A 24,911-nucleotide genomic window follows, 5' to 3' on the forward strand; every position below is an offset into this window, starting at 1 on the left:
CAGACCATTAAGTGACAAAGACAAAGTCTGTTGATTATTTTATGAACGTTTTGAGTTGTCACTCTTCAGTAAATTCAAATATTTCCATAAAGACTTGATTCGGCTGTTTAAAAAAAAAAAAATATTCATAATTTTCCATCCCTTTTACATAGACATGCTGTAAAACCTTCACCGATGAGCTGTCAGGTAGTTTTGTTCCAGTAAACGAAGTTCCTCCCAACACCAGAAGTCTAACCCGCGGCTCGGACACATCTGGAACCAGAATCAGTGCAAACTAACAGCCTGACATCAATCACAGAGGAGTAAAGAAAACCAAATACGTATATTTTCCAACACAAAAGTACATTCTCATTGCTTGTACCCACATATACAGAAAAACCTAAAGAAAAAACCCAGCATTGTTTGAACCAGTTTGCACTGGTTTATGGTCGGTCAGTCTGTTAGTGGTTCCATGGGGGGAACCCCTTTATGAAGCAGACTCTTTAAACAGAGTCTGGTTCTGAGGCTCAGTGGACGACCGGTGGATCCTCATAACTCTCCTCCGTGAACATCTGACAAGGAGAGAGAAAGAGACATGAGTGTGGTTGAACGGAGACGCTGCAGCGTCCCGAGCAGTACTCGAGTTGTAAAAAAAAAGAATCAGGGGGATGGTGGATTTTATCATATGGAGACAGATAATTTGTGCTGATTACAAATAATAGCAGTGACCAAAACACCTGCAGAAATACTGCAGGAATGACATAGCAGCAGTTAAATGCAGCCTTCTGTAAGTTTTAAATATCCACTGGGCTTACATCAAATACATCAAAACACAACAATAAAAAACAGTTTTCTGAACTTATCAATATGACTCTGTCCTTCACAGGATAAGTAAAATGGATCACTGCAAAAACTCAAAATCTTTACAAGAATATTTGTCTTATTTCTATTTAAAATGTCTCATTTTAGTAAAAAAAAAAATCTCATAACACTGAAAACGAGTCATCGCTGGAAAAAACAACAATTATCACCTGTTTCAAGTAGATTTTCACTTGAAATAAGTAGAAAAATCTGCCTGTGGAACAAGATTTTTTTTGCTTGTAATAAGAAGATAAACCTTGTCCCACTGGCAGATTTTCCAACTTATTTCAAGTGAAAATTTACTTGAAACAGGTGAAAATTGTCAAATAAGTTATTTTTCTGGTGTTATTTTTCTGGTGATGACTCTAAATGTTGAAATATCAGTAAAACCACATTCATTGATGAAATGACATAAGGGATGGAAAGGAGGGATGGCAGTTTTACAGGGGGATGATTTTGACCGTTTTTATTTCAGGGGGGAGGCCATCCCCCCTCAACTCCAGTACTGGTCCTGAGTGGGCGGTGGCCGCGTACCTGCGCTCCGCTGCTCGTCTGTGTGGCCCGCTCCCTCCTGGACTCTCAACTGGATGCGTTTTATCTCCTGGTCGTAGTCGGTCCACTCGGCCACGATTCTCACCGCAGCCTGCAGTTTGGGTTCCTTAGTCCTGGGGTTGTTGCACTGTCAGAAGGAAAAATATGTCATGAATCTAAAACTTAATGATGCATCTGACAAAGATTCATCTCACATTTTCATCTTTTGGGGTTTAAAGGCCCAAGCGTCCCTTCTGCTGCAGGACTCATAGTTGTGCTCATAAGTTTGTCAGAATTAGTCATTTCTGGACATGAAGACATGAATGATAATAAAAAAACACTATCACGGTAAATGGTTGGGGGGAAACCACGTATGTGTTTGCTGCTTTTACATTATGACAACAGAAAGTACCCACACAACCCTGATCAATAGTTTATATGACATAGTGCTTATCAATGATGGCTTGAACTGCTTTAAAATCCCCCCAAAGTGGCTCAATGATCCTGAGGTCAGGAGACTGAGGTGACTCCACAACCTCTCTTTCAGGGCCGGTTCTAGAAGATGATGAATACGGTGCATCTCAGATCAGAGGGGGTGCACATGCCTGGCACGTTATTCAACACTAAATTATGCATTTTCCCATAATTTCAAGCGGAATGATACTAGCAAAACAAGAATATTTAAAGTGTATTTCAAATGCTTTATTGCAGCAATATCGCTGCAGAACAAAGAAAATGCTACATTTAGTCTGGGCTACCTCACCCATCAGACAATCTAGCAACAGAAAAATAAATAACAGAAATAAATATAACCATAAATATAAACTTGCTTGCGTGGTTGTGCTTGAACCACTTCCGAATATCCATCGTTACTTTGTGTTAACGGAGCAGCAGAGAGCAGCGTCTTGCTGGTGCAGGAAACTGCTGGAAGCAGATGAGTGACGAACACTGGCTGATTTATGGTTTCGCGTTACACCAACGCAGAGCTTACGGCTTAGGGTACGCGGGGATGCGAACGTACGGTGCGCGTCACCGCGTACCCTATGCCGTAGGCTACGCCGTCGATTTAACGCGGAACCATAAATCAGGCTTAACGAGCGCGCATTTGTCAGTTTTCTTTTCGTCTTTTCAACGGAGCATGCAAACACATAAACTGAGGGTGCAATGCTGATGCACCCTCGTAGAACCGGGCCTGCTCTCTTTCCTGCCAACTGCAAGTAGATTTGTGTCTTGATCATTTACATGTTGGGATGTCTAAGCAACGGCCAGTGCGCTTCTTCTGGGGTGATGATCAACGTCCCCAAATCTGGGGACTTCAGGGTTTTGAGCCTAATCCCGAACACATTTCCTGAAAGTCGTGGTTAAAATCTTCTTGGTCCAACTGACCGTGGCTCTGTTTCAACAAAATCCCTCATTTTCCGCTTCTTTATTAAGATTTTGAACACTGCTTGACTGGCGTTCTCAGTTCCTTGGATATTGTTTTAGACCCTTTCCCATTTTTTTGACAGTTCAACTACAATCTCCCGCAGATCCCTTGATATGATTCTTTTGCTTTCGTCGAGTCCAGCGACGTCAGTGCAGCCCCAGCTGAAACATCCCAGAAACTCAGACTTTTTTTGAAACACATACTACTTACAAGCAAACAGGTGACGTTTAGGTAGTTTCTGTTGTCAGTGTGATTTAAAAAGATCAAACAAAATTATTTGATGATTAAAAATGACAAATGAGGCCAAAGTAAGTTAACCTATGAGTACAGCTGTGAATTAATTTGTTTTCTTTCCTCTGTAGTCGTTGAACAGTTAGGTGGTAACTGAATTATTTTGCTCTCCTTGGAGATGTTTGATTAAAAATTAATGTTGGGAAGTTGAGCAGAGTTAACATTTTACTGGTCTTTGGAAAATATTAACTCAAAACCTCGTGTGGAATGAATTCAAAATGAAGAGTTGGTCAAATATTGACAGATTGTCAGTGCTAGATATAATTTCCACGCTTTACTGGTTATGCAACTCTATAAAAATCAGATGAATGAAGTCAATAAAAGGATTCTGGGTTTAGGATGTGGAGGTTTTTCGTAGTACTGGTCATTCACGCTCTTGCTATTCTGTTCACAGATCCCAAATGTAAAAAGGGGTTTATTCTTTGGTTCTTTGGGTTGATCACAGCATGAGCATATTTAATCTTAAAGGCAGCAGAAAAGATGTACCTTGAAATCTTTTGGATCACATAAAGATTGTTGAAAAATTAGTTTGTTCTTTTAACGAATAATTAATTTATCTCTCTTTTTTTCCACCTTTTAAATTGTCTATTTCATTTGCACATTTTAAAAACTATTTGCACTTACGCAAACGTACTTTTTTTAACCAAACATTTTTTTTTATGTGAATCCTTAAAATTAATTTTATCTCCCTCTAGCGGCCAGTGCTGTGTATTGCAATCCCTTTAATCCCTGCTGCAACTTAAAAAAAACACTGTTGTTAAATGCGCAGTATAAATTGTTTTGTTTCATCTTGATTGCATCAGTATCCCCGCCGCACACACAAACACACACACAGGTCTGTTACCAGATCTATCGTCTTGGCGCTCCTCTTTGAGCTGTCGTCACACCAGGTCTCGCACCACAGCCACTCCTGAGGCAGAGATTTAATGGGAACCTGGTGGATCATGTTGTTGGGAAGATCCTGGACAAAAGAAAATAAATAAATTAATTAAATAGAAAAACAGGGTATAAACACATGGCATTTAAGGTACAACACCAGAGAATTATATAAAGGCTTCTGAGTATTGAGAATATAGCAACTAAAGGGGATTGTTTATGCAGCTGCACGCTAAGCGATGCCTTTATGTTTCAGTTGTGAAGTGATGGAGTCACAAACAGCTTTTTAAAGCTTGTTTTGTGACAGGTCTTTATCCTCAGTGATGTTAAAGTGTTGTAATTAACATTCGTAATAAAAATCAACAAGTAAACACTGAAGATGTGAGAAGACGCCAACAAACTTTTCACTTTACAGACGGACTAATAGGCTGGCTCAAAAAACTTTTGTTTTTAATGACTGACGGCAAAGGTAAGGACTGTAACCTTCATCAGATAAGAGAATAACCCTAAAAAGGAATTTGAATGGCACCGGGGAGCGGTGAGTCCCTACCTGGTCCAGGTTGGACAGGCTGTTGGGGTCCTGACTGAGTCCCTGGTACTGTCCCCGGAGCCGGTCTCCAGCCGCGATCTTCCTGAACTTCTTCAGATCCACCACGTACAGGGCGCTGCGGAGTGGTGGGAGAATTAAACATGCAAGCGAATGTGAAACAGACGGAGGGCCGTGGGGGATGAGCTTGGATCGCTGCGGCTGACGGAGCGGCTCGTACCTGATGTGGTACTTGCGTCCGGCGAGGTGGCTCGCCCAGTAGCCGGACTTCCAGAAGCGGTAGCCGTCCATCTCCCTGCGGCTCTCGCAGAAAGGAGTGTAGCCGTACGGCGCTCCCTCCAGGTCGAAGTCGCGCAGCTCCTTCAGGTCTGTGCGCACAATCTGACGAGAGCACCGGAGGAACACTCCTTTTTATTACAATCATCAAAACACTGATGAATTATTAAAACGCTGATCATTTCCGACTGAAGTGAAACAAAAGTTCACTGATTTGTGAGATAACGGTGGGTTAGCAGTAACTAATATCCAGAGGTGTCAAGTAACGAAGTACAAATACTTTGTTACCTTACTTAAGTAGAAATTTTGGTTATCTATACTTCACTGGAGTAATTATTTTTCAGACGACTTTTTACTTTTACTCCTTACATTTTCACGCAATTATCTGTACTTTTTACTCCTTACATTTTAAAAACAGCCTCGTTACTTTATTTAATTTCAGCCTTTAAAAAAAAACTATCCAGTTAAATTGCTCCATCCGGATAGAGTGAATTTGGTTGTGGTTGTTTCAGATGTTCTTGTCCAGTTTTGTTCTTACATCCGTTCCCTCAGATTCCTGCAACTAAACTTGGATGTACATTCCAATAAAGGTTAGGATAAATGATAACATGCCTCTTAAGTTTGACTTTTTGCACCATTACAATACTTATAGACAAAGTCATCATCTCCTGCTCTCTGAAACACATGTTAATGCTCAATAGTACACATATATGGTTCTTTAATATATTTGCATTATACTAAGATGCATTCATTTTCAATGGCTTTTGTCCTTAACGGCTTTTTTCCCCCTTACATTACTTTTACTTTTATACTTTAAGTAGTTTTGAAACCAGTACTTTTATACTTTTACTTGAGTAAAAAACTTGAGTTGATACTTCAACTTCTACAGGAGTATTTTTAAACTCTAGTATCTATACTTCTACCTGAGTAATGAATGTGAATACTTTTGACACCTCTGCTAATACCCCAGTGTAAACAGCTGATACCGCTGACGTTCCTCCTTCTGCAGGAAACTTCAGCTGTTTCAACAGAAAGTTAAGTTTCTTTGACTCATCAGCAAAAAAGAGCCAACAGTAGCACAGGAGCAGGATGAACAGAAGTGTCTGCACGGCTGACCTGGTCAGCATCCACGAACAGGATCTTGTCGACAGCGAGTGGGAACAGCACGTCCAGGAAGAGGATCTTGTAGCCCCAGATAATCCTCTGCTTCTCGGTCTGCTGGTGCAACCAGCGGGGCCAATTGTACTGGACCAGCTCGTACTGGAAGCCGTACTGCTTCGCCATGTGGGGGATGAAATCCTGCAAGACGGACAGGGACGAGGTCAAATCAGTCAGAAAAGATTATGAAAACAAGCAATCACTAAACGTGAGATGAAGTGCAGCAGCTGATGAAGAATTAAATAAAAACAAAACAAAAAAACACATTTGAAAAGTAAAACTATCAGGAAAGGAAAAATAAATAACCCTACCTTAAAAGTTGGGGACAAGTAGTTCTTCAGGAACCAGAACTTGACGGGGGTTTTGGTGTTCTTAAGAACTGACAGCATCATAATCCTGGGAAGAGACGAGAGTAAAGACAGAGGTGAAGACAAGACTATGAGTCTTTGTACACAGAAGAAGTACGGAGTCAGTTTGAGAGTTTTAGTGCATGAAAATCCCCACCTGAGGAATCTCTCATACAGATGCCCCGAGGCCACTGAGAAGATATTGATCACATTGTCTTTCTCCGGCTTTGGTTCCTCTGCCTTCCCACCTGTGAAACCCCTGAAAAACAAGAAAAAACAAACTTCTTTTTTTAGGATACAAAAGCCACTTAACGCAAAATCAATAATGCTCAGCACTGTCAATAGAGTAAATAACTTACGCGTAGAACAGAGAAAAGCCTGAATTTAAGAGTGACTTTCCGTTTGTTTACCAGCTCAAGCCTTCAGTCAACACTCACTCGTGGTTGCAGCTGCAGTTATTATGAAGGCTGAATGTTTTGAGCCGTACCTGGTCAGGGATGTCCAGAAGCCGGTGTCATTCTCCTCGTTCCCGTCACTCAGCAGCTCCTCGTTGAACTTGTCTGGCTTCTTCTGGACCTGATCAATAAACAGTGTCAACCCAGTTATTTGAACATCTTGCATGGAGGAAAAAAAGAAAAGAAAAAAATCAATTCACGTGACGTATAATCCCCATACCGATGAAGCTGGGACACTGTGTAAAATGTAAATACAAACAGAATGCAATGATTTGAAAATCTCATAAAAAAGAACCAGATTTTATTTCCATAACAACATTAATAAAATATCAGAAGAAAATATCATTTTCCAATTTCATTGGAAAATATTTGCTCATTTTGAATTTTTTGGCAGCAACAAGTCTAAAAACAGATTTGGAACCGAGGGAATAAAATGTTGGAAAAGCAATCAGCACGAATCCAAAAACACAGAAGGAACATTTGACAACTAATTAGCTTAATTGGCAGCAGGTGAGTAACATGACCGGGTATAAAAGGAGCATTTCAGAGACTCTCAGGTGTAGAGATGGGTAGAGGCTCATCAAACTGCAACAACAAAAATTGTGGACCAACTTTAGGAAAATATTCTTCCTTGTAAAACTGTAGAGATTTTGAAGATCACACCATCTACGGTGTATAATATCATCAAAAGATTCAGAGAATCAGGAGGAATCTCTGTTTGCAAAGCTGTATCTCTGCTGCTCTGTATCAGTGTCTGTGGCTTAAACATCTGGAAACACCATCAATGCTGAAAAGTACATAGCGGTTTCTTGCATATTTCAACAAGACAATGCAAAAACCCCATACTACATCCATCTCAACGGCATGGCTTCGTAGGACATGAGTTCAGGTGCTTAACTGGCCTGCTAGAGGTCCAGGTCCTTCATCAATAGGGAGTATCATTAAACTTAAAGATGAGAGCGGGGGACCAGGACTGTTGAGCGGCTGGAATCCTGCAGCAGGAAAGAATGGGACAGTCGCCTCCTAAAAATCCAGCTACCGGTTTCCCTTCCCAGATGTTTACAGATGGTTGTAAAAAGAAGAGATGCAAAACTCGTAAACATCACCTTGCTCCAAATTAGATGTGTTGCTGCCATCAAATTCAAAACGAGCTAATATTTCCAATGAAATGATAAAATGCCTCAGTTTCCACACTTGTTCAAGTTCTGTTGGGGATAAAATATGGTCTTATGAGATCGGAAAATCTTTGCATTCTCATTTAATTAGCATTTTACAAAGTAAAATTTCAACTTCAGCTGGGGTTTTACTATGCAGCATTAACGATATATGCAAGGCTTCTTTAACCATGAATAATATATTCAGTTTATTCCTTGATCCAACACTGAACTAAGTCTCTTCCCCTCTTTAACATTGATGGGAATGTGGAGAAAGTGTCCAGTCTGGATGCTTTCCTCTCTGGGCTCCCTGGATTCATGTGGAGTAAAGAGGATAACGCCAGCTGACAGCGCTGAGAGCAACTCCCACCGCGCGGTCAGCAACCGTGGTGAACTGACCTTGACTTTAATAATTCTGCTCTTGAAATTGTTCAGCACCACTATGATGTCATCCGAGTCTGCAGGGGAGTCTGTGCCATCATGACTGCACAGGAACAAGAAGAAAAAAAAAAAAAAAAAGGTAATAAAAGCATCAGTACAGAGGGTTTATGACTAGTTGGCGCTTCTAGTACTAGAGAGCACCGTCTGGATTTAAAATGAATAAAACATTTCATCTCGGTGGTATAATAGGACAAACTCTCTACGCTCTTCTCACCTGTAAATCTTGTAGATTTCATCAGAGCGTCCTTTCCTCAGCTTCAGCATCCAGGCGCCGGGGTTGGCTTTGAGCTGAAAGTAACCCTGCAGAGCAAAGCCAAGGGGGATTTACAGTTTGCGGCTAAAAGATAACTCAGTCGATTTTCTAAACAAGATATAAAAAAAAAATAAAAAAAATGAGAGAAGCTAATTCTTTGAGGAGATAACTCACCAAGTTTGCCATAACGATAGTGTCCACGATGACCGGATCGGAGGCGGTTCCCAGGGTGAACTGGAGGCCGCGCGGAGGCTGACCCGAACTCACGTCAAAACAGTGGCCCTCCAGCAGAAGATGCTCCAGCTCGTACTCCGCCGCTACAATGTTCTCCACCTGCGGACGCGGGAGCGCAGTCGAGAGCTGTTTACTTTGTGTAACATCATACGTAGAAATAAAGAAAAGTTCAGCGCGAAAAGCCTATTTCAGATCATCCGTCTGGGAAACGCTGAGCAACAAACGAGTAGAGAATCGTTCCGATACAACACTGAAGAAACCCCTTGACCCGATGTTTCCCCCCAAAAACAAAGCTACAGCTACTTCTTGTAGCACACAGAGTGAAATTAGTCTTCATGGAATAATCTATTTCCTTTCAAAGGAAGTCTGATGCAGTTTTGAATTTAGGAAGAGTTCCACAATTATGCAGCGATTCAATAATTTCCTCTGGCAGCAGGACAGAGTCCTCTGATTAAACTCAGAGTTTACTGCAGGAATCTTATAAATGACGACTCATCCTGCCCTACCTCCTCCAGGTAAATGTTATCCAGATCGTAGCGGGTGCGCACGGACTCCACCATCCAGCTCTCGGGGGTGTTGAGGTTCAGGGTGAAGAGCGGAGACTGAGGCATGTCCAGGAACTTGGCCAGGGGGCCACGAGAGAAGCTGCCGTCCGACTGAAACACGACCTCCGGCTCCAACACGTAGCGGTAGAAACTGGAAGACGACAGAGACCAGTTAGCAGAGTTTGCAGCCTCGCCGCCATAACTAGTCTACAAAACTGTAAAATGACAGTCTGACCAGAGTTTCATCAAATGAATCCCATCTTTTTATTGCTGACCCTCAGCGTGTGTGATAACTACCAGAAGAGTCTGCGGGGTTTGGACCCCGAGGTTGAGCCTGGACATGCAGATATCCTGGCTGAATGTTCTCCATCATCACATTTAAGACCCTTCATTTTAAGTGCCAGATTTATTTTTCATTATGTTGTTATAGGTTAAACTTTAGATATGAAATAGTGCAGGTTTTTCCTGATCTGTTAATTAAAAGTATGTTAAAGCAACAAAATAAGATTTTCTATATTCAACCTAAATCTACATAAATCTTCCATTTCTGCACTGGTAAAGTTCCAAATTGGGCTCTTTTCTAATATAAATCCTTACACAGCCTCATGATCTTTGATTGATTCTTTACTTTAAAAAAAATACAGTGAAAAAAAGAAATAACAGTTGTACAGTGGTGGAGTAATGAGGGGAATAGAGTTCAGTTACCTCTTCAGAGGCATATCTGACAGTTTGGACTGGCAGTTCATGAAGACCCGAAGGTTGACGTTGACCAGCTTCTTCAGAACCTACACAGAGTGAAGAAAAAGAGATGTGAGAGAGAACAAAAGAGAAGAGACAGGCGGAGGGACGGGGACCAGAACGAAGCAGATGAAATACATCAACTCGACAGACAAAGAGGAGGCACAAAAAGATGGATGATCAGATCAAATGGGAGCTGGCAGACAAGCCTACCAGTAGAAGTGGAGCCAGCTTCTGCGCGTCCCTCGTTACTGGATCCACAACGGCCACCACGTCAAAGTACACGTCTCCCTCCGTGGGCCGGATTTTAACAGCGCTGTCAACCATCAAGTCAAGCGAGAAATTAATTACAATAAAAACATTTTCCAGATTTCTGCAGACAACACACTAATACTACTGGCTTATCTGATCATTTTTGTAGGTATGTATTACTTTCTAAGTAATAATAGCAGCTACACAATCCTTAATCTGCTAAATGTAGCCCAATAGTTCAAATGAAGTTTAAAAAGGATGGAAAGAAATTCAAGTAAAATCCTCTGGGGGGGATAACAGCATGAGTAGGTTTTCAGGTGTACCTGTAGCGGTCGTCTGCAAAGCCGTACTCCATCCGAGCTTCTCCTTTAGGCTGAGCGGAGAGCAGCGCGTCCACCTTCATCACAAGGTCACTCGCCCTGACAGAGAAGCGCAGCTTCAGCACCAAGAACTCAGCAGCTCGCTCTGAAAACGCTCATCTGTGAAGGTCCTAGAGGAGCCTGAAGAGCTCCAGCTTTGCACATAGAAATCAAGAGCACTAGCACGATACCTGTCCTCCTCGATCCCGAAATGCTGCACTTTGCTTTTGATACGCTCTCCAGATGTTTTCAGGATGATGTTCTCCAGAAGCAGGAAGTCGTCCTGGTTAAACACCTCGTCCTCCTCCAGTGGACCGATGATCTACGAAGACCAGACCACAGTTTCCAAATGTAAAATAAACAACTTTACACTTGCGTTCTTTCGTGATTGTAAGCAATATTTTCGTGCGACTCGTGACTCACTCTTCCGTTGCTGATGACGGCTCTCTGCCCTTTTTTCAGCTTGAGCACGTCGCGGCAGTAGGCGGCGTGGGAGAGCAGGAAGTCAAATTTGGGGCCTTCAAATGCACTTTTGAACATTGACAAATCCATACCCTGGAGGGGAAAAATAGTAATTGATGAAAGGACAAATGAGGCCCGAGAATGAAGATGGCGACATGTCGCAAGCTTTCCTGACAATAAAAACCCTGTAAATCACTCCGTTAGGATAACATGTACGTAAACTCCTCACCCCGACAGCAAACTCCCCGACATCGACCCCCCTGTCCAGGGCCGCGGCGGTCTCCTCCTTAGCCATCTTGGTGATGAAGTTCTTGGCGTTATTGGCCGACTGCGTCTGCATGGCGGCCCAGATTGCTCTGGCCACGCGGTTGGTCTCAGCGGACGGATCAGCTGACGGGTTGCTGATCATCCCCAGTCGCACATTGTTGCTGGTTTTCTGTTGCGTAGCGGGTGAAAGTAACGCGTTAGGCTTCTCCGCTTTGAGATGGGATGGCAGCCGCCGCACAGCTACAATAAATCACCCTCAGCACATTTGAGACATTGATCCAAGTTGACTTTGCTGTCTTAATGATACTTTTTCACTTTTTCTGACAGAAAAAAGCAAGCAAGTAACAGCTTGACATTTTCTTACTTTCCCTCCTTCATGACAACTGATATCCTTTTCATGTTTATAAACATGTCAAACTAGTCAACATGTCGAACTGTCCTCTTAAATGACATTCTCCCTTTCAGTTTGCTTGGAAGCGTAGTAAAAATGATTTAAGAGTGATTGTTAAAGGATTCGCACCATGTGTCTGACAGCATCGTAAAGCAGCTGACGTCCCGACGGCTTGTCAAAGTCTCCGACCACCCAGAAAGTCACAGGACGGATGTATCCGTCATCTGACAGGCACAGAAGAGGAGAGAGAAGATGTTAGAGAAAGGAACAGAGGCAGGGTTTTCCTTCTTCCAGTGGGGTAAAAAAATAAAAATAAATAAGCACAGCTGCTGAGCAAAAGTTGTAATGAAGTGTTATGAATTATTAGTAAATTCTTGTTGACGTCATAATAAAATATGAATCATTTAATGCCAGTTCAAAGATTAAAGTTTTATATATATTATAATTGTGAAATTGGAAGTGGAGACATTTCTGAATGATGGCAGATGTTTGGTTTCCTTTTGTCTACTCAGCAATCGGACAGAAACCACAATCAGACAGAAACCACAACTCATCTAAGCGTTCTCTAAAACTGACCGTATCTACATGAATGTCTTCAAGAAGTATTTATATTAAGAAAAATCTGAATCTTTAGATGCATATAATTATGTCACAGCGATCACGCAGCTGCAAGACGACAGAGTCCATCTGTTTTACAGATGGATCCTGCTGATGGATCTTCACGTTTTCTTCTTCTGCTGAAGGCGGTCCTGTCAGGTCCTCTCTAAAAATCCAGCATTTCTATCCATCTCTTCTTTTTTAAACAGCTGGTACAGTTAACTGTCATCGCCCCCGTCTGAGCGGATCGGTTCAACTTCACCAGACTTTCTGCCCCCGGGTCGCACACACACCTTTCTGATACCCATTTATAGGACACGAGTGATTTTAAAGGAAACATGTTTGGTATATCAAGTATACATCTAAACGAGATGTGAAACTCAACTGAAACACAACTGAAATGAAAGATTTTGCTTTTTTTTTTTTTCCTCTCACACTTAGTCCTCATTTTGTAGTTTTTAGCTGTTTTCCATGCAGATATTGAATGACCTCTCATGCATGCTTTCAGAATAACAGCAGCTGAGTAACACGTTTCAATCCCCAGAAAAACAATAATCACATGCATAAATGGTGACTCTTGTCTTATGTGAAAGGCAACGCAGATGCAGGAACGATGGTAGATTCACGAATGAAGGAAAACAACAGCAAAAGTGAGGAGGAGAGGAGTAAAGTGGACATTACCATGCCTGTTGGTGGTGGTCATCCCTGATGGAGGGAAATGTTAGGGATCACATGAATCAGAAGAGGAGGACGAGAGGACAGGAGGAGAATACACCAGGAAGATTTAGGCTGGAAGATAGCTGAATCATCTTCATTCGAAAGACAAAAGAAACTCCACAGACATGACATTTAATTGGTGTTTGTTTGTTTTCTATGACCTTACCTTTCTTAGTCATGTAGTTCATGCTGTTGGCCACAGCGGTGCTCTTCTCCTTTGTGTCCAAGGTTGAGAAACGGGCGTAATCATCTACAAAGTAGTTGTCTGCAAAAAGTCAAGAAAAAAAAAGAGCAGAAATGTATCTCAAGATGGTCAAATAGGAATTTTAAGACCATGTACAACAACTATCTTTAAATTTATGCAATAAATCCATCCATCATAAAATCCATCGAATTCGCTTCACAAAAAAAGTGCACACTTAAAAAAAGGAAACTTCCAACTGAGAGTTAATAAAGGTTGTAGTAAAGATGCTTTCAGACTCAGGGATCTTCAGAGTTGGCTGATATTTGGTCTGTTCAGATTACAGGACTCACTGTTTCATACTCGGGAGTCTTAAAGTCATTCACATTATGTGACTGATCACAGATTGGGGGTCACATATAACATGATCCTTAAAATCAGATTTTATAAAGACACACGGGAGAAATTACACATAACCACACAAAAAAACCCACAGCTGATTCTTCAAAAAAGGAACGAGGGAGGAAACAAATGTTTGTTGATACCATTTGTTCAGAAATAAATGAAAAAAGGAAAAGACAGAACGATGTGTAAAGGAATAGATTATTTCACAAGGAGTAGCAGAGATCGTCTGTGTTCAAAGCCAATAAAAAATAAAGTTTTGAATGAAAAACTAACTGCCTGCTGTATTGCGTTATGTTTCCCCTTCAGGACTCCCTTCCTCACGGTGACGTCACACGATGCCTCGCTCTCATTGACTGTAGCCAAGACGGCTCCAGATATTTGCCTTGTTCCACAACAATTTGCCTTTGTGACACGCTGGCAAATTTTATGGGTTGAGTTGTTCACACATAATGATCTAGTCCCAACTCCTGACCGCCAACCACTTGCCCTCCTGGTGCACTATGAGCTCTGCAATTCATAAATCGGGCCTACAATCATCTGCTCTGAAAGAGCATAACGGGCTTTAAAAAAAGAACAATTATCAACCAGAAATGTGACTATATTTGCATCAGTTGAGCTAATGGGAAAAAAAAAGAAAAAAGTGGATGTGTCTGATGCTTGAAAACCCACATTTAGACCATTTAAGATGCCAAAATTCACCATCTTTGTGTTCCCACCATATACTTAATAAAAACTCACTGGTGTCGGACAGGTCCAGGTATGCTCTGCTCGTGGACAGGACCCTGGGATTGATGCGAGGAACAACATTGGGCTGGTTCATGATGTAGTCGACGACGTCGTGATCAGTACCCAGCTCCCCCTGTGAGACACATGAGCAAACGTATTTAAGCTGCTCTAGTTTACAGGAACCTCCTTTCAAACGTTAATGGAGGCCCCGATGGGAATGCTGAGATAACAGCAAGAGAGCAAATAAGACTGATGGCTCACTCATTTATATTATGATCACTAATCCTCTCAGTGAACCTTTTTTGTTCAACAGTTTAAAACAAATAAATGCTCAAAAACTTTGCACTCCATCTTATTATAATTGCTCATAAAAAATGTGCTAAATTGCTTGGTAGATCCAGAAAAAAAAAAGTAGGAATGATAATTATGGCTGAATTAAAACTGCATCTGTAAAGTCACAAATTAACCTCAATAAGGACTAATGACATTCTTCATTATTGTTGTTTGAACTGAGAGAAAACTAGTTATTTCATTCAATCAAATATTATTTTACCTGCATCTTCTTCACGCAGCATTTCATGCATTCACACGGCATTTCATGCATTCACGCAGCATTTCATGCATTCACGCAGCATTTCCTACATTCACGAAGCAAGCACTCATTTTACTTTGAATCATTTGCAAAGACATGTTTGGTGTGAAGACAAATAACATAACGTAAGCTACCAGTTATGCATGTTTGGTAACTGATTAGTTACTATGTAGGAGTTAGTTATGAACAGCTCTGATAAAGTATATAAACGTGTGTCATAGCTGACCAGGTAGACAGCTCTCTGGTAGAAGGAGGTGGTCTCCAGGATTTTCTGCATGGTGACGGTTTCCAGTTCGTCAGGGTCCAGCTGTTCCCGCCGGTAGGGGATGCCGTTATACATGACCACCGGCAGCGGCCCCACTCCCGTCTGCTTGTAGTACGCCCGCCCTTCCTAGGGAAAGGACAGAAAAGGGAACGCCATTTAAAGTTTTACTCTTTGTCAGAGATACAGCAAGGAAAGGATAAATGTGAGGATTTAAAAAAAAAAAAAAGGTAGGTATTTGCTTGCTGCAGAAAACAGAATGAAAAAAAAAAAATCATATCAATTAAAAAAAAAAAAAGGCTCTAAAGATCCATCATTAGTTCACATTTCCACCTGTCAACACACATTAGGAATAAAATGTTATTCCAACATGTATCACATCTAAAACCATTTAGTTCAATACTTTGTTGTTGTTGTAGAGAACCGATGAGATTAGAGTCGAGCAAAAACACGCCACACTTTGAGGAAATCTGTTTGATTTCTTAGCTTGGCAATTATTATTGTTGGCTTTATATTATTTGGACTAATTAGGAGTTTAATTCTATCTTTTGGGTGCCTTTAAAGATTAGTTAAATCGAATTCTCCACTTTGTCAAGCACTTTCTAATACTGTCTAGAAAAGTCCTATCCAAATATAATTTATTCTTATTTTTCAGCGTGACTCACCTTCCTGTTGTTGTCGTAGCTGGAGTCTGCTCCAAGAATGCTGCTGACCTCCACGAAGGGAAACCTCTTCTCCAGCACTTTGACAACATCCCCCACACTCAACTGACCACCAATTGGCACACGGTTAAACATCTAGTGATGGAAGGGAGGGAAAGGATTAGCTGCTGGAGGCGCTTATGACGTCGCAGGGATGATAAGAACAGCAACGGGTCGGTTCCTCTGGGCAGATTGTTGAAATGGACTCACCGAGACGACGGCATCAAACGCCGTCTGACTGTCCACCTCGTCAGTGATGTAGTTGTAGGCTCGGACGAGCGCCACACCTACATCCTGCATGCCGTCTACGTCATCTTCGTCTGACACCACAAACACCAGCCCGATCCTAAACCATAAAACAGAAGTTTCTGAAGATCAGTTACAAGTCAGACGGTGTGCTGCCGGCTTCATTGGTATTCAAACAAACCTGTCCCACAGCGGTATTAAAAGTCTTCAAAACCTGCCTGACAAAACTCCTAAATTAAAAACTGGTTTAAACTACATATCTTAGCTGATTCCTATGTGAAGCAACTTATTGATGCAGCAAAGGTGGAGACATAAAATAGAAGTCATATCCAGTATATATACAGCGGGGCAAAAAAGTATTTAGTCAGACACCAGTTCTGCAAGTTCTCCCACTTAAGAAGATGAGAGAGGCCTGTCATTTTCATTACATAGGCCTGGACATGTACTGGCTTAAGCAGGAGGACCCTGGCGGCGTAGTGTGTTACTGATGGTTCCTTTGTTACTCTGGTCCCAGCTCTATGCAGGTCATTCACTAGGTCCCCGTGTGGTTCTGGGATCTTTACTCAACGTTCTTGTGATAATTTCAGATAAAGGAAGATTATCAGTGTCTTGTATGTCTCCCATTTTTTAATAATTGCTCCCGCAGTTGATTTCTTCACACCAAGCTGCTTACCTATTGCAGATTCAGTCTTCCAGCCTGTTGCAGGTCTACAATTTAGTTTCTCACGTCCTTTGACAGCTCTTTGGTCTTTACCATAGTGGAGTTTGGAGTATGACTGTTTGAGGTTGTGGACAGGTGTCTTTTATAGTATAGTTGAAATGAACCTATGATGAAAATTACAGGCCTCTCTCATCTTTTTAAGTGGGAGAACTTGCACAATTGATGTCTGACTAAATACTTTTTTGCCCCACTGTAGAATCAGTTTAACCCATTAAAACCTGATGCAGGTTATGATGCACAGAGTGACTGAGGTTTAACAGATTAAAAAAGTGAAGTTTAAAGTCTTGCACTCCCTTGACACACCTGAGGGGGATGTTGTTGGTGTAGAACATCTCTGCCACGCTGAGCAGCTCAGCAGTGTTCGCCTGGGTCGGGTCCAGAATGATCACCTGTAACAGACATTTGTCAGCATTTTTTGTAAAAAAAAAGAAAAAAAAAGATTTGTATGAATTCATCTGACTAGAAATGCCCTGGTCTCACCAGATTGTGAAAGTTTTTCCGTATCTGCCTGATGACTCCGGGAAAGGTTGGTCTGAGTAGCTCCTGGACGTTGTAGGGCCACGAGCTGTACCTGTGGTCTGTCTCCAAGTTGTTAATCCACTAAAAACAAGAAGAAGATGCTTGAGAAAAAAAGAAAAAGTAGACTGCACAGAGACGGTCAATAAATGAAGACTTTTGACTGCAGGCAGCTGAAATCCAAGACTATGATTTAAATTGAAGTTCTTTTTTAAAGACAGAAACAAGACTGCATTTGTCGTGCATGAACAAGTGCCTTTTGGGTAAGTCGCTCATTTTCTGCACCAGTTTCACATCTCAACAGTTCGCTATTCGTCTGTGATAAATGTCTGAGAGAGCTGCCACTCACACAGACGGCTGGGTTGCGGATGTCAACGGCGTAGTCGGAGTCGGAGGGCTGGACGTTGAGCTTCAGGATGTCGTGGATGTAGGGCGTCTCGATGAGCAGCGAGCGCAGGCCCTCCATTACCCTCGTCTCGCTGCGCAGCACCTCAAAAACACTGCAGGTAACGACAAGACAGAGCAAAGTCAGTGTGCATGCATCTACAACTAATAATAATAACAACAATGCATTTTATCTGTAAGGCACTCTTCATCCAAGAATCTCACAGTGCCTCAGAGCCAGTACATAGTTAAAACTAACAATAATAAGTCATAAAACTCAGTCAGGGAGACTGTTCCATAAGCGGGCGCTACTGAGCAAAAGGCCCCCATGGTGGGAGCTTGGTGGTGGGAACCCGGAGGAGCGAGCAGTTTGTAGATCTGAGGGTGCGGGTAGAGGTTTGGGGAGTAAAGAGTTCTTTTAGGTATGGAGGTGCATGTCCATTTATGCTTTTATGGGTGAGGAGTAGGACTTTGTATTCAATCAGGGTTGAGACAGGGAGCCAGGGAGCCTGCTACAACTGGTCTGAACGTGACCACGGAGGGTCCGGCGTGACTGGTAACGTCTGATTACTCACTGAAATTTGAAATTGAAACCATTCAATTAAAGTTAGAAGAGCGCTGATTTCTAGTATTAATCAGTCTCACCCCGGGAATCTGATTTTCTTTCTTCAGAACAGTGACTTCATCATCACGGTGCATTTACAGACAAGAACAATAATTGGATTTCTCATTACTCTAAACAAATGCATTTAACGACCCCTCAAAGTATGTCATTTTCAGTTTAGTGATTTAAGCAATGTTTTGAATTAAATATATATATATATATATATATATATATATATATATATATATATATATAAAAAAAATAGTTTATTAGAGCCCATTGTTATATCTTAAAATGCCATCTTTTGAGTTTTAAAACATTTAACATAAAAACAATCACTTTCAGCTATTTAGAGAAGCACTTGGTCATTAATCACGTTTCTGTAATCAAATACTAACAGATTCCTGTAGTTCTCCAATGAGTGATCCTGAGCTGTATGTTTTACATGGTTAGAGCAGCGCGACTGATGTCTGCGATGGATGTAAATATTGGTACGTCACTCATAGTGAAATGCACATTCCTAAACGTCTGCGCTCATACCTGAAGATGTCCTGCGTCTCCAGATCTATGTGCAGCCCGTTGATGAACAAGGCCGAGTCCCCTGGCTGCAACCCCAGAGTTCCTTTGAAGAACTACAGAGACAGAAGCGTCAAAATGACTTAACGTCCTGTTTACATCAAAGACTACAGTCTCCTTGTACGACGCCATCTGAGCAGATCGTCACACAAAAACGTCAAAGCCTCCCAACGCTCAGTCAATTATATTGTAAAGGCGGCGGTCAACAAAAGGCTGTGGGGAGGCAGGTTGACGGCGCCAAACAAGCCCTGACGGCTCGGTTCGAAGTCAGTCTGTTTAGAGCAATCAAACAGCACACTAAACAAATCTAATTATGAGAGAAGGAGCGTGTGAATGTGTGCGTGGCTATGAGAAGCTGCGTGTGTTTGACAGCAAAGGCGATGGGAAAGCTTGAAGTCGTTCTGGCGCAGTCAAATCTCATTACAGGAAGACAAAGACATCAGATTAATCATACTCCAGACACTGCAATTACAACAAGACATGATTAACACAAATATTGTTCATCCCCACTTAAACTGTGTGTACGGGGTGCGTGAGGGAAACGAGTGCCTGCATGCGAGTGCTGATGTCCAAACTACTTCAATCAATAATCATTCCTCGCTGCAGGAATCGGTGCACCTGCTGAATGAATCACTGATTCCGTAATTAGGACGTCTGCCTGCACACCCACACCAACAACTAAAACACCTGCCTGCTGCATACCAAGATAATGTGAGCCCAGCGTCAGGAGGAGGACTGAAGGAACGCGCCGACAAGGAAAACGGGTTGATTACCTGTTCCATTATTAGCAAGACGAAGGCAAGCCCATTGTTAAAAACTGAATGCCTTTGGAGTCAAACGCTGTTTACATTTTATCACATAATAAAAGGTGAAGGGAGCAAACAATAACGGGGAAGGGGGGGGGGGGTGGGGGGCAGTTCTCATTTTGAGATATTTCCCTACAGGCTGAAGCAAGGAGGCTGAGGAGCTTTGGTTGTGGCTGCGTGCAATAACGTTTTCTGGCTCTCTTTATTGGATCACACGAGTAAACAGTCAAACCTGAATCACTCCCGACTAAACCATCTGGTCTGCAAGAAGGCCGAAGTACGAGCAAGTCACAAAAAGACAAGAACAAGTGAACCAAGTCGTGATGAAATAATAAAAGGGCCATCTTTCAAAATAAGCATGATTAATCGTGTCTCTTTTTAAGTACAGGAATCAACTGAAAGCCGTTAATTTGAAAAAGATCCGATCAGGCTAATTATAATGTTTTCTTTCTAACGAAAATCTATAACAGCGTTAATGAGATTTTTTCCTCTGAATTTGCACTTTTCGTGATGTCAAAGCTCAGTAAATTCTCCAAAACCAACAAAGTGATGCTTCTAACTAGCTGCAGTTATAATATGTCTGTTATTCCTTATGATGACGGCTTGACGGCTTGTTTATCACATGACCCGTGGGCAGACCAGGCAATTAAGAGTCAAATCAATAATCATTTGGAACTGGAGGTCTCTGCGTGGCACTGTTTAACAACGCCACCACAAACGCTTGCTATTTAAAAACCCCTTACAATTACTGTGTGGGTCTATGAAACGCAGTTTAATGGTAAAAAAAACATCTAAATATGCAACACCAAAGATGGGTGTTGTTTTAAGGAAAGGAAAAAAAAAACAAACTTTCTTTTATGAAGAAAACTTCTATTAATTATTAATCAATGCCAGTTTGCTGTTTCCATTAAGTCAGGAAATAAGAGCAGAAGAAGGCATGTAAAAAAATATACCTTTTGGTTCTCGCTGATCTCTTTCCGGATCTCAGCGGTTACCACGGTTCTTGTGATAGACCTGTGGAGGAGAAGAGCAGATGGAGCTGTAAAACCCCAGACCCGTCAATATACTGTGTCTCTGCAGCGTTAACTGCTGCTTGCGTGTGTACCTGGCTTTAGTGGGGAAGTTCTGACTGAGGTCTTTCATAACGGTGAGGGCATCAACGGCAGGAGCCGCAAGAATCCGAGCTGCTGTCTGGAAACTCAGATCTACAAAAGAAGAGGGAGTGGGTGGACGGAGCCGGTAGGCAGATAGGGCAAAAATGAGAGAGAGATGAGTGGACGAAAGTAGAAAGAAGAACAGCAACCATGAGAGGATATAAAAGGGAGAAAGCTTCTATAAAAATCAAAAGTAGTATCAGAACTTGTCCAAATCTATTCTTGAATACATATAATGAATGATGAAAGGTAACTGCAGTGACATGTGACCTTCTATGTTTGCCAACTTTTAGTGGACCGGGAATGTCACTGCAATCCATCTAACTGCTGTTAAAATCCTTTAGTCTGGATGTCCTTACAGAGTCCCAGAATTACTTAAACAATCATGATAATTAGCATATTAATAAGATAATTATTTAACGTTATCATGCTTGTCTTAACGTGTTTATTAAAACAAGGCACGATTGAAAATAGCGGAGTAGACTATACAACCCCAAAAAGGAAAAACGTTGGGATGGTGTGACAACAGCAAAGCAGCAACAGGCTAATAGCCACGATTCACTACAAGTGGTATTTATAAAAGGTCTTTGCTCATGAAGGATGGTGAAAACATGTGTTCTAGTTAGATCTGTATTCTAGATACTGTTAGAAGGTAAAGTATGTTGAGATTTCAGAGCAACACATGCTGCCTTCCACACCACATCCCTTCCTGGAATGTCCTGTTTTTAATTCAAGACCACGTAAAACCACTGATTGCACATGTTGCAATGACATAAGAAGGTCTGGACCCTGGAGAGAACAGAGAACATGTGGAGAATTGTGAAATGAAAATTGCAACCATGATATCCTGTCCTGCACATGTTCAGATGCATTTCCAGGAAGAATGAGACAAAAATCACACCAGAAATGCATCAGCATTTATAATCCTTAGCGCTAGAACACCTTTTAAGTTTTATGAGAAGGAAAAAACACATTATAAAGCTGTAAAAGCTTTATAACCTCTACTTATTTGGAATGTTTTGCAGGACTAAAATGCAGAGATGGACATAAATGAACAAAATGAAAAGATATTGAACCGACCAGACAAAGCATGAGGTAACTTGGGTTCATACAATGTGCAATTAAGTAAAATAGAAACAAGACTAGATTTATTTCTTAACCATTATATGCAATTTTCCTGCTTGTTTCTGATTCCGGTTTGTAGATATGGTATAGAGCTGTTATCATGAACAAAGCGAAGAAAAGACATGAGGATATGGAAACTGGGTTCCAAGGAAAGAAAAAAGAACATACTGAGGATTATTCCAATGCAGTGAGCTTCTCTGTGACGTGTTGCAGTGCGTGTGATTACTAGCCCCCCTGAGGATCTTCTTTCTTTGTAAACAGGCTGAGCTAATGAGCCTCAGTGGGGTCGAAGATAAAGACAAGCGCACGCATGTCAGCCTGACAGCGGAGCTCAGCCCCCTCATCACCTCACATCGTTTATTCGTCACAATCAAAGCAGCTCAATGCTCACTTTCTCACTACACCTGATGGCAGGAAACACTTTTTATGCACATGAGCCTTCCTGAAATACTCCCACACTATTACTATTGTATGGAATATTACTCAATTAATCCCCAAAGGGGTTATGGTTGAAATATAGATAATAAAGATATCAATAAGCATGTGGTCCTAGAATCACAACAGTGAAATTGGGTTTGAATGTGGGATCAGAAAAAGCAATGCTAATCCATTTGTTTTCGGATGCAGCAGATGCTAATTACATTCCTTAAAAGCATTGGTGATAAATAATTGTAGATCTGCCCATGATGTCTTCTACGACTAACTCAGTATGTTTACATGCACTAACAGAAAGTCCAACTGTTGCCTTAATCCGACCGATATCAAAGTTTTATAAACCATGTAAAACCATCTAATGCCTAACTCCTTAGTCAGGCTTTAGTCACCCCGAACTGAAGCTTTTGAGATTGAGCTATTAGTGCCAGATATTGCGTCCTAATTCGAGTTATTCCAGCATGTATACACAACCCACATATAGCCGAGCTACTGACTGCCCTGGGACTCCCCTTTCCGGAAGTGACGACACCACGAAAGCCAGAATAAACACAGGAGAAGAAGAAGACGAACAACAAAGGATTGACCGGAAGAACACCAATGCAAAAGTGTGTGTGGCGCCTCCTAGCATCTCGGAGTTGACAACCTCACTCAATAATCAATCGTCTTCTCATGCATGTATTTCCTGGAAACTCCAGTTTAATCCTTAGCTAGATTGTTGCCAATAGCTTGATTTAGATGTGCATTTAACTGCACTGACTGATTCAAGAGCTTAAGAAATAAAGCGTAACTTATTTAATCAATGTCACCATTTTTAATTAAATGAATACAATTGTATTCATTTAATTTACATCTGGAAGGAATGAAACTTCAGAGACTTTAAATGTTCTAAGTGTGATGTGTTGTCCTGCCTCTGGGCATGGTACTCAAGCCCACGTCGCTCCAGATGTGTTTATGGATGTGAAAGGGCGTCAACGTCAAAGAAAAGTGCGAGAGAGATGAAAAAGAAACCTGTGTGAATGTGTGACTGGTTGAACGTGGCCTTCGGTCTAGACTGGAGCGCTCGTGGGGGATCAAGACTTCAAAAGCGTACAAAAACGCAAACAGGCTTTGCTGGTATTAAAGATGAATCATCCAACTCTTATTATTATTTTTTTTATTTTTTTAATCTATGAAGAGAGCAAACTAAAACTCACAGTTTGATCAGATGTCTTCAAACTCGTAAGGACATGAAGATCCATTTGGGTCATGGAACAAATGATCAGATTTTAATGGTGATTGGAACACAGGATGTTTTCCATTACAATATTGTGTTTTATCATCCACAGCTGTGACATTAAACAGACATGGAACTCGCTTCGAGTCCCGTGGGCGGGGAATATATAAAACTGATTTCTGGACAAGTGACAGGAATAATGCCTGCAAGTATTAACTGTAAGATTAAACAGCCTTGGAGTTTGTGTTTGCTGTCCCCGTCAACGTGCTGGTTCTGTCCATTCTGATGTTTGTTTCAATCTGTCGCATATTTATTTATAATAAAACAAACAAAGATTTCTCGAACGCGCTATTTGTGCAGACAAATCTAATCATTCAATGGGAAACAGAAAAAAAAAAGAAAAAGCAAACAGAAAACCTGCAGATGAATGAAAGAGGACGACATGATTTGGACGCAGACCCACCTTGCATCTGCCAGACTTTCAGAGGCGCCATTTCATTAGTGCTTTCCACTAAATGCTTCCTCAACTCCTTTAACTGTTCTTTCAGCTCTGGATAAAGCGTCCTGGTGACAGACAGACAGATTGAGTGAATGCATGTGCTAAATTAGAGAAAGTGGTCAAATTCACAAACTGATTCAGTTATTGATCCCAGTCATTCAAGAGAATCAAATAACTGGGACAAATAAAGCGGTGGTTATGCAGTTCCTGGAACAAACCCAAGTGTTGAATTTTTTATCACGGCTAGCACAGAGTCACTCACTTGAGTCTGCCAAAAAGGAATCCCTGGACCTCGTCCACTGGATCATTCTCCCCAATCACTGTAGCATTCACCTCCGCCCCTGAAACCACAATCAATTAACTTGATATGCATGACAGGACTCTGCTGGGATTACACCAGCGTGGGCATGTGTGCATTCGTCCAGCGCTCTCCTGCGAGGCTGCATACCTTGGACTTGTGTGTCATCCTTTGCCTTGTACTCCTGGTTTTTAATGGCCAGCTCCACCCCGTACCCTGACAAATACACTCTCTTTTCACTCGAGTTCTGGAGGGAAACGAGGAGACATTGTTAAAACAAAAAGAGAGATAGGAGGGAGCTGTTTTACCT

The 24,911-nt window shown here is 41.6% G+C and overlaps 1 protein-coding gene across 2 annotated transcripts in view; it reads right to left on the minus strand.

Annotated features, from left to right (window-relative positions):
- Positions 1–25: 25 nt before the first annotated feature.
- uggt1 (UDP-glucose glycoprotein glucosyltransferase 1) overlaps positions 26–24,911 on the minus strand; it is a 33,897-nt gene continuing 9,011 nt past the window's right edge. Inside the window, exons 7-41 of one of the 2 annotated variants that reach the window (XM_061744062.1) lie at positions 24,752–24,848; positions 24,566–24,644; positions 24,268–24,368; positions 20,983–21,082; positions 20,831–20,891; positions 19,036–19,127; positions 17,857–18,007; positions 17,472–17,591; positions 17,295–17,380; positions 16,235–16,370; positions 15,989–16,120; positions 15,288–15,452; positions 14,482–14,602; positions 13,324–13,422; positions 13,122–13,145; positions 11,973–12,067; positions 11,415–11,621; positions 11,147–11,278; positions 10,915–11,045; positions 10,688–10,783; positions 10,326–10,428; positions 10,080–10,159; positions 9,336–9,525; positions 8,770–8,928; positions 8,557–8,642; positions 8,301–8,385; positions 6,780–6,868; positions 6,450–6,551; positions 6,257–6,341; positions 5,904–6,086; positions 4,732–4,892; positions 4,515–4,629; positions 3,933–4,049; positions 1,375–1,519; positions 26–551 (exon numbers count right to left, since the gene is read on the minus strand). In XM_061744062.1, the coding sequence (XP_061600046.1) occupies positions 529–551; positions 1,375–1,519; positions 3,933–4,049; positions 4,515–4,629; positions 4,732–4,892; positions 5,904–6,086; positions 6,257–6,341; positions 6,450–6,551; positions 6,780–6,868; positions 8,301–8,385; positions 8,557–8,642; positions 8,770–8,928; positions 9,336–9,525; positions 10,080–10,159; positions 10,326–10,428; positions 10,688–10,783; positions 10,915–11,045; positions 11,147–11,278; positions 11,415–11,621; positions 11,973–12,067; positions 13,122–13,145; positions 13,324–13,422; positions 14,482–14,602; positions 15,288–15,452; positions 15,989–16,120; positions 16,235–16,370; positions 17,295–17,380; positions 17,472–17,591; positions 17,857–18,007; positions 19,036–19,127; positions 20,831–20,891; positions 20,983–21,082; positions 24,268–24,368; positions 24,566–24,644; positions 24,752–24,848 (3,948 nt within the window). In that variant the 3' untranslated portion in view covers positions 26–528. The remainder of the gene's footprint in view (positions 552–1,374; positions 1,520–3,932; positions 4,050–4,514; positions 4,630–4,731; positions 4,893–5,903; positions 6,087–6,256; positions 6,342–6,449; positions 6,552–6,779; positions 6,869–8,300; positions 8,386–8,556; positions 8,643–8,769; positions 8,929–9,335; positions 9,526–10,079; positions 10,160–10,325; positions 10,429–10,687; positions 10,784–10,914; positions 11,046–11,146; positions 11,279–11,414; positions 11,622–11,972; positions 12,068–13,121; positions 13,146–13,323; positions 13,423–14,481; positions 14,603–15,287; positions 15,453–15,988; positions 16,121–16,234; positions 16,371–17,294; positions 17,381–17,471; positions 17,592–17,856; positions 18,008–19,035; positions 19,128–20,830; positions 20,892–20,982; positions 21,083–24,267; positions 24,369–24,565; positions 24,645–24,751; positions 24,849–24,911) is intronic. The other variant, XM_061744063.1, reaches the window with a different exon arrangement.

This window comes from Cololabis saira, chromosome 16 (assembly GCF_033807715.1).
Source record: "Cololabis saira isolate AMF1-May2022 chromosome 16, fColSai1.1, whole genome shotgun sequence".
NCBI lineage: Eukaryota > Metazoa > Chordata > Actinopteri > Beloniformes > Belonidae > Cololabis > Cololabis saira.